Source organism: Lipotes vexillifer, unplaced genomic scaffold, assembly GCF_000442215.2.
Source record: "Lipotes vexillifer unplaced genomic scaffold, Lipotes_vexillifer_v1.1 scaffold1060, whole genome shotgun sequence".
NCBI lineage: Eukaryota > Metazoa > Chordata > Mammalia > Artiodactyla > Lipotidae > Lipotes > Lipotes vexillifer.
Genome location: NW_006790578.1, coordinates 72,009 through 79,852, shown reverse-complemented (window position 1 = coordinate 79,852; position 7,844 = coordinate 72,009). Strand labels below are relative to the sequence as shown.

General features: G+C 52.4%; 2 protein-coding genes across 2 annotated transcripts in view; one reads left to right on the top strand and one right to left on the bottom strand.

Annotated features, from left to right (window-relative positions):
* Positions 1-141, bottom strand: part of MBOAT7 (membrane bound acylglycerophosphatidylinositol O-acyltransferase MBOAT7) — an 11,824-nt gene extending 11,683 nt beyond the window's left edge. Inside the window, exon 1 of the mRNA XM_007463857.1 lies at positions 64-141. Within this exon, the coding sequence (XP_007463919.1) occupies positions 64-139 (76 nt within the window). The 5' untranslated portion in view covers positions 140-141. The remainder of the gene's footprint in view (positions 1-63) is intronic.
* Positions 142-2,751: 2,610 nt separating this feature from the next.
* Positions 2,752-7,553, top strand: TSEN34 (tRNA splicing endonuclease subunit 34). Its single transcript, XM_007463856.1, has 4 exons — positions 2,752-2,994; positions 3,221-3,470; positions 3,618-3,875; positions 7,366-7,553. Exons 1-4 carry the CDS (start codon positions 2,752-2,754, stop codon positions 7,551-7,553), a joined length of 939 nt encoding a protein of 312 aa, XP_007463918.1.
* Positions 7,554-7,844: the final 291 nt, after the last annotated feature.

Genomic DNA, 7,844 nt, shown 5'->3' with positions numbered 1-7,844 from the left:
GGGGCCCCCAGCCCGGGCCCCCCCCCCCCCTTTATTTTCCACTGGGGAGGGAACCTGACTCACCAGCCTTCTTAAAGAGGAAGCCGATGGGGATAGAGATAAGAAGAACCACTAGATATGTCCATTCTTCAGGCGACATGTTCTGGGGGAGGGGCAGAGGTTCCCAGTGAGAACCCAGGAGTCTGGGCCCCCAGCTCCTCCCCCTTAGAGGATTCAAGGATCCACCCCCTGCCACCCAGTCCCCAGTTGTCGAGGATCAAGGAGTCCTACCCTCAGCTCCTCTCCTCTGACAACACAGGAATCTCGACCTCCAGGCCCTTCCTCCTTCGAGGATAGAGGAAGCCACCCACAGAACCCCTCTTTTGAGAACGCAGGCCCCCAGCTCTCTTCTCCTTTGAGAACCCAGGAATCCAAACCTCCCGGCCCCCTCCTCCTTCGAGTATCCAGCAATCCAGCTCCTCTCTTCTTATCCCCCAGCCTCTCCCTCTTTGAGAACCCTGCTCTCCAGACCCCCTGCCCCTCTCCGAGAGGGCCTCAGAGGAGCCCAGGCCTCCAGCCTCCACCTCTTTCGGAGCTCCGGTTCCTTCTCCCGTCTGAAACCCAGAGAGCGGGCCCGCTCCCGAGCCCCACTCCCGTTGCGCGCACCAAGCGCGTGTCAGATACGCTCCGGGCAAAGCCACAGGCGGTTACGCCACCCGGGAGCTCGGCCGCGCTCCCGGCACCGCCCCCGCACCTCATCAGCCCGCCGATCCGCAGCGACCCCACACTGTCCAGACCCCTCCCGGTCTCCGGGGCGCCTCCGCACTCCGCGCCCACCGCACCCCGGCCCAGGCGTGGCGGACCCACCTGGCCCCGCGGTTCCGCGCCGCCCAGGGCAGGAAGCCGCCGAGCAGTCCTGGCCCGCGGGCCACCGCGGGTCCGCCACGCCTACCCCGCCCAGCACGCCCCCGCGTCCCCAGCCTCTATCGGGGCGCCGGCTGGGCTGCGCGGTCCGGGGCCGGGTGTGCAGCGCCCGGCAGGCTCCGGGCTGAGCAGGGAAGGAGCCCGGACTGGGCGCAGGGAGCACGACTCGGCAGCTGGACACGGACTCGGTTCTACCGAGCTGCGGGCACGCAAAGGGGCGGGGCTTCGGGCTCGGAAAAGGGTGGGGTCAGAAGCTTCGGGCACGGAGGGAAGCGACCGAACCTGGGAAAGAGGCGGGGTCTGGAGCTCAGCGTTCGGAACGAGGTGGAGCCTCCGCTTCAGGTTCCTTGGGACAGAGTCTGGAGGCGGTTTGGAGGCGGGGCCACAAGCTTCGGTTTTCTTCGGAGGTAGTCGATTACTGAAGGTCTCTGTTCGGATGTAGGCGGAGCCAAGAGCTTCGGCCGGATGTGGAAGGGCCACAGCGTCTGTTCCCTTCGGAGGTAGTCGGGTACAAGTGACCCTGGGTGGCAGGTAGGCGGAGCCTCATGTTTAGGAGGGAGGCGGAGCCACGGGATTAGGCAACACGAAAGAGGCGGGGCTCAGGAGTATTCCAAGGGGGCGTGGCAAACAGCGTCCCGGCCTGAAGGGGGCGGGGCCCCGGGCCGTGGTGCCTAGGGGTCGGGTCCAGCGTGAGGTGCCTCCCATTTCCAAGTCCCGGAACCGAGGAGGGAGGTGCGCTTCGAGGGGCGGGCTCAAGGGGGTTTCACTTTAGGGGAAAGGCAGGGATACGGCCCTGCGGGGCGGGTCCCAGACTTCCCGCTCCGCTGAGGTGGCGGCGTGACGAAATCGACGCAGGGGGTAGGCATGGGGGGGTGGAGGAAGCAGCGCGTGGCGCGCTACGTAAGGGGGTGGCTCCGCCGGGCCTGCGAGCTGGTGTTTACGAGGTGACTAGCTGGTTCTATCAGAGGACTGTGCCACATTCTGAAGGGAGCGCTCACGAGTGGGGTGAGCCCGCCCGAACGGAGAACAGATGGCGGGTGTTCAGGGGACCGGGCTTCCGGCTGTGGGGTTTGAACGTGGGACAGGAGCTCCAACTGGGGGAGCTCAGGCGGCCGGAGGGGGCGGGGCCTCAGGCTATGTGATTGACTGGAGCCGAGGACGCCCGAACGCTGAACCCCTTAAGTTCGGGAGGGGGCGGTGCTGCGGTTCGGCTGAGCCGAGGACTCCCGAACTTACGGACCGGTCACGCTCGGGCAGGGGCGGGGCTTCGTATTCTAGAAGCCCGACTCAGAGCAAGGGGACCTGAGGCCGAACCCCGGGGGTTCGGAAAGGGGGGGAGCCAAGTCCCGAGCAACCCGAAGAGGGCGTGGCCTCAGCGGGGCTTTGGCCTCTGGAGGTCCCGACACCTGACGGGGACACCCGAAGGGCGACGCCGAAATGGATCTTTCGAAGGGGGCGTGGCCCGTGCTGGGGCAGGCTTTGCTCCGAGGCGCGTGGGCCGGCCTGGCAGTGTTGGCCCAGACCAGAATGTTGACCGCGGGGTCCGATACGCCCCTGCGGGGCCCCGCGGCTCGGTTCGGGGCGGGGCCTCGTCTCTGTCAGCCCCGGGGCCTGGCGGGATCGCCCGAGGGCGGAGTCCCGCGCCCAGGCGGCGGAGCCTGGCCCTCCCGCTCAGCAGGTGGCGAACGCGGCACTGAGCGAGGCTCCGACCCCCGAGACTCAGGGGCGGGGCTTCGCCGAGACTGCCCCCCCGCCAGGCGGTGGGAGGCCTCCCCGCGGCGCGAATCGGGCGGCGAGAGACGTGCAGCTCTGTGGGTGACTGCTGTGCCCCTGGCTTCCCGCAGGAGGATGCTGGTGGTGGAGGTGGCGAACGGCCGCTCCCTGGTGTGGGGGGCCGAGGCGGTGCAGGCGCTGCGGGAGCGCCTAGGAGTAGGGGGCCGCACGGTCGGCGCCCTGCCCCGCGGACCCCGCCAGAACTCGCGCCTGGGCCTCCCGCTGCTACTGATGCCCGAAGAGGCGCGGCTGCTGGCAGAGATCGGCGCGGTGACCCTAGTTAGCGCCCCGCGCCCGGATCCCCGCCAACACAGCCTGGTAAGGGGGCAGGTTGGGGACGCCTGCGGGAGAAGAGGCTGGGGACAACAGGTCCCTGAGGTGGGAGGGGTCTGGGAGTCCTGGATTCTGGAATACTGTGACAGTAGGATACTGGGATCCCCGGGTTCGCGCCCCGAGGTTGGGAGGCGCCAGGGAGTCAGGATTCCTAGCTTCCTAAGGCAGGGCATGTCTGAATCCTGAGATTACAGCTAAGTTTACTTCTCAGGCATTGGCATCCTTCAAGCGCCAGCAAGAACAGGGCTTCCAGGAGCAAAGTGCTCTGGCAGCTGAGGCCCGTGAGACCCGTCGTCAGGAGCTCCTAGAGAAGATTGCAGAGGGTCAGGCTGCGAAGAAGCAGAAGCTGGAACAGAAATCAGGGAGCAGCGGGAGCCAGGAGGCCGGTGGGAACCAAGCTGCAGAAGAGAATGAGGCCAGTGCTGGCCCGGCTGCTGGAGAGCATGAGGAAGCAGGTGAAGGTGGGAGTTGGAGTCCAGGGACCAGGGGAAGGAGGGAAGAGATCTTTGGGAATTTTGGCAGGGAATCTAGGGCTGGTTCTCCCTGGGGCTGGGAAACCCTTGCCCCTTGGATTTACCAAACTCTCTTGGATTCACCCCCCGCACCAGGCTCCTCCTCTCCCCAGCCAGGGCCTTCAAATGGGGTGGCTCCTTTGCCCAGGTCTGCTCTGCTCATCCAGCTGGCCACTGCTAGGCCTCGGCCCATCAAGGCTAGGCCTCTGGACTGGCGTGTCCAGTCCAAAGACTGGCCCCACGCTGGCCGTCCTGCCCACGAGCTTCGCTACAGCATCTACAGAGACCTGTGGGAGCGAGGCTTCTTCCTCAGTGCGGCTGGCAAGTTCGGGGGCGACTTCCTGGTCTATCCCGGTGAGTTTGTGTTGGGACCTCTGATTGCCACTCATTTCTTCACAATCCCACTACATTCTGCATTTTTCTTTTCTTTTTTTGGCTTCATTTTCTCAGCCTCTGAAACCATGGAAGGACAGGAAACACTTGGGAACCCGTGCTCATTTGAAGGGCAGTTTAGTAAATGGAAAAAGGGGGCAAAAAAAAAGAACAGCTCATAAAAAACATGTATAGTAAAAAGTAAATCATATTTTATACTGTTATGCAGTTATAGACAAATTATTTAAGTAGTCTTAAAAATTGTGCCTCTAGTGAAAGAATATGAAAAGAACTTAAAGTGGAGTACTAAGTAGCCAGAGAATCCTATCAAGCAAATGGGAAAAAAGCTTGAAAGGATTTGCTCCAGCCCAAAGACAAATAGTTAATAGTTCTGGGAGGGAATTTGCATCAGGAATAGGTAAGGGGGACTTTTGATGAATCAGTTAATTTTTGAATTTATTGTGTAACTTAAAGGTTAAAAAAAAAGTGCAGAAAATCACTCTGTTTGTTCTCCTTAAGAACATAGATAGAACTGCCTGATAAGTGGTCAGATCTTAGCCATTCATTGGAGACTGTCCACTAAGTTCCCTGCCGGTGAGTTGACAGGCTTATTCTCTTCTCAGACTAAAATTGAACTGACTGATTTAGGAGCTGAGAACAGTTTCCCTGCCCCATTCTCTATAAGTAACCATGGTTTAATTACTTTGCTGCTGTTTTTTTGGGGTGATTTTTGTATGCTAAAAAAAAAAAAAAAGATTATTTTGGTTTTGCAAATGAATATTCAACTGACTAAACATACAAATGCTAATTTCTAGGTTTTTTCTAAGCGTTCAGTTCAATTTATAAAACTTAATTTTTTCGGGCTTCCCTGGTGGCGCAGTGGTTGAGAGTCCGCCTGCCGATGCAGGGCACACGGGTTCGTGCCCCGGTCCGGGAAGATCCCACATGCCGCGGAGCGGCTGGGCCCATTAGCCATGGCCGCTGAGCCTGTGCGTCCGGAGCCTGTGCTCCACAACGGGAGAGGCCACAATGGTGACAGGCCCGCGTACTGCAAAAAAGAAAAAAAGAAAACTTAATTTTTTCAATCTACCAGATTTTAAGGGGACCATTAATTCATGTTTGATCCCATTTACAAAAGGAATTAAGTAGTTTCAAACATTATAAACTGCATTTTAAATTTTATTTATTTTTTTTTAAGTTCTGCAGCTTTCTGATTATGAATCTTGCCAATAACTTAACTCTAATAAGTTATAAATGGGGTGATTTTTAAGTTTATATTCTTGCACTGTTAATAGACTTACTAAAACTTAAGATTAAAAAAAGTTTTTAATCACTCAATCACACATTTGAAACTAAACCACAAGGCTGACCTGTTACTTGTAATAGGTCAATATTTCTAAAACAATAAATACTCAATGTATCAAATATACATAAAATCTTTGTCCCCTGAAGATTAGTATTCAAGGTCTGAATCTCTTAAATACATATTTCTAGGTCTAACTCTAAATCTTCCTGAGGTTAAAAGATGCTAAGTTTCTTGGAAAACAATTTTGGGGTAACTTCTCAAGCATTTTGATGCTCCTTTCTCAGCTGACTGAGGTATCATGACAACCAGAGAGGTGCCTGGCTCCTGGAGAGGTTCTTGCTGGAAACCCAGCTGCCAGGGAGGGCCTTGATTTATAGTTGCTATGACGTCCCCTCAGATGGAAGGTCTTATAGCCTTGCTCTTTTATTTATTTATTTTTTTCCTCCGTTTTATTGAGACATAATTGACATACAGCACTCTATAAGTTTAAGGGGTACAGCATAATGATTTGACTTATACACATCATGAAATGTTGACCACAGTAAATTTAGTGAACATCCATCATTTCATACAGACACAAAATTAAAGAAATAGAAAAAAAAAGTTTTTCCTTCTGATGAGAAGCCTTAGGATTTATTTGCTCTCTTAACAATGTTTATATATAATGAACAGCAGTGTTAATTATATTTATCCTGTTGTACATTACATCCCTAGTACTTATTTATCTTAGAACTGCAAGTTTGTACTTTTTGACTACCTTCATCCAATTCCCCCTCCCTCCATCCTCTGCTGCTGGTAACCACAAATCTGATCTCTTTTTCTATGTCTTTGTTTATTTTTGAAGTATAATTGACCTATAGTACTGTGTAAGTTCCTGGTATGCAATATAGTGATTTTATATTTCTATATATTTCAAAACGAGCACCATAAGTCTAGTTACCATTTGTCACCATACAAAGACATTACATAATTATTAACTATATTTCCCACACTGTACATTTCTTACCTGTGAGTCATTTATTCTGTAACTGAAAGTTTGAACTCCTTAATCTTCCTACCTATTTCCTCCCCCAGCCCTCCCCGCCTCTGACAACCACCTGTTTCTTCTCTGTATCTATGACTCTGTTTTTGTTTAGTTATGTTTGTTCATTTGTTTTGTTTTTTAGATTCCACATATAAATAAAATCATACAGTATTTGTCTCTTTCTAGTTTATTTCACTTAGCATAATACCCTCTATTATGCTGATAGAGGTCCATCCATGTTGTCAAAAATCCCAAGATTTCATTCTTTTTTATGGCTGAGTAGTATTCCGTTGTATTTATTTGTGTGTGTGTGTGTGTGTGTGTGTGTGTGTAAATACCACATCTTCTTTATTCATTCATCTATTGATGGGCATTTAGGTTGCTTCCATATCTTGGCTATTGTAAATAATGCTGCAGTAAACATAGAGGTGTGTGTATCTTTTCAAATTAGTGTTTTCAATTTTTTCAGATAAATATCCAGGAGTAGAATTGCTGGAAGCTTTGCTCTTTTAGATTTACATTACCTGTTACTTAGTTTTCTGGAAAGTGCCCTACTCAGGGTCCTACTTTACTTGAAAGCATTCATCTAATCTGGGGGCAAACTATAGCCCCAGGTCAAATCCGGCCCACTGACTGTTTTTTTTTAAACAAAGTTTTATTGGAACACAGCCTTGTCCATTTGTTTACATATGGTCTGTGGCTGCTATTGTGCTAGAGTGGCAGATTTGAATGTTGGCAGCATGGCCCACAGAAACTGAAAATATTTACTCTCTGGCCCTTTTCAGAAAAATTTTGTTGACTCCTTTCTTCTATTTTATTATACCATCCTATTGTAAATTGTTTTCTTACTTCTTTTAGTCTGTTAGAGTCACTTCTCGTTGGATATTTACATGATACCCTTTTGAGTTCCTCATGGCTTTGACTGACAACGATGTATTCAATTATTTGTTTTCATTTTTGTTTTTTAAATAAGATTATGCTATACATGTGTGTCAACTTGCCCCACCTCCAAGGTCCAGGGGTGTCTTTTAAAATACTGGTAGTGATAGCTGGAACCATCCCCATGTCCTCCGTGTGGACGTCCCAGTGTCTTCCAGCTCCCTGCCACTGGAAAGTGCTACCTGCCTCTCTCCTTCACCCAGGCGACCCGCTCCGTTTCCATGCTCACTACATCGCTCAGTGCTGGGCTCCCGGGGACCCCATCCCACTCCAGGACCTGGTTTCTGCTGGCCGCCTCGGCACCAGTGTCAGAAAGACACTGCTGCTTTGCTCTCCGCAGCCTGATGGTAAGGTGGTCTACACATCCCTGCAGTGGGCCAGCCTGCAGTGAACTCCAGAGACCTGTGGGCACGTGCCTGTGTCCTTGGCAAGAGCCTTTCTAGATGGTCCCAAGCTCATCTCCGAGTGGGAGGCTCGACCACCCTCCTGCCTCTCTTGGCAGTTAGTTTTTGATTCCAGATTTATAAACACTACATCCTTCTCATGTCCCTCCCTGATTCAAAGCACTTAGTGGCTGTGTTGTTTTTATAGTTACCTATTTCCAACTGTGAGTTTCTTGAGTGTGAAAGCTGATTCATCTCTGTTTCCTACAGGGCTTAGGTCCCAAGAGGTCTCAATAAAC

Coding starts and splice junctions, on each gene's coding strand:
- TSEN34 (XM_007463856.1), top strand. CDS start 2,752: ATGCTGGTGGTGGAGGTGGCGAACGGCCGCTCCCTGGTGTGGGGGGCC. Junction 3,471..3,617: donor GCATGAGGAAGCAGGTGAAG/GTGGGAGTTGGA, acceptor CCCCCGCACCAG/GCTCCTCCTCTCCCCAGCCA. Junction 3,876..7,365: donor CGACTTCCTGGTCTATCCCG/GTGAGTTTGTGT, acceptor TCCTTCACCCAG/GCGACCCGCTCCGTTTCCAT.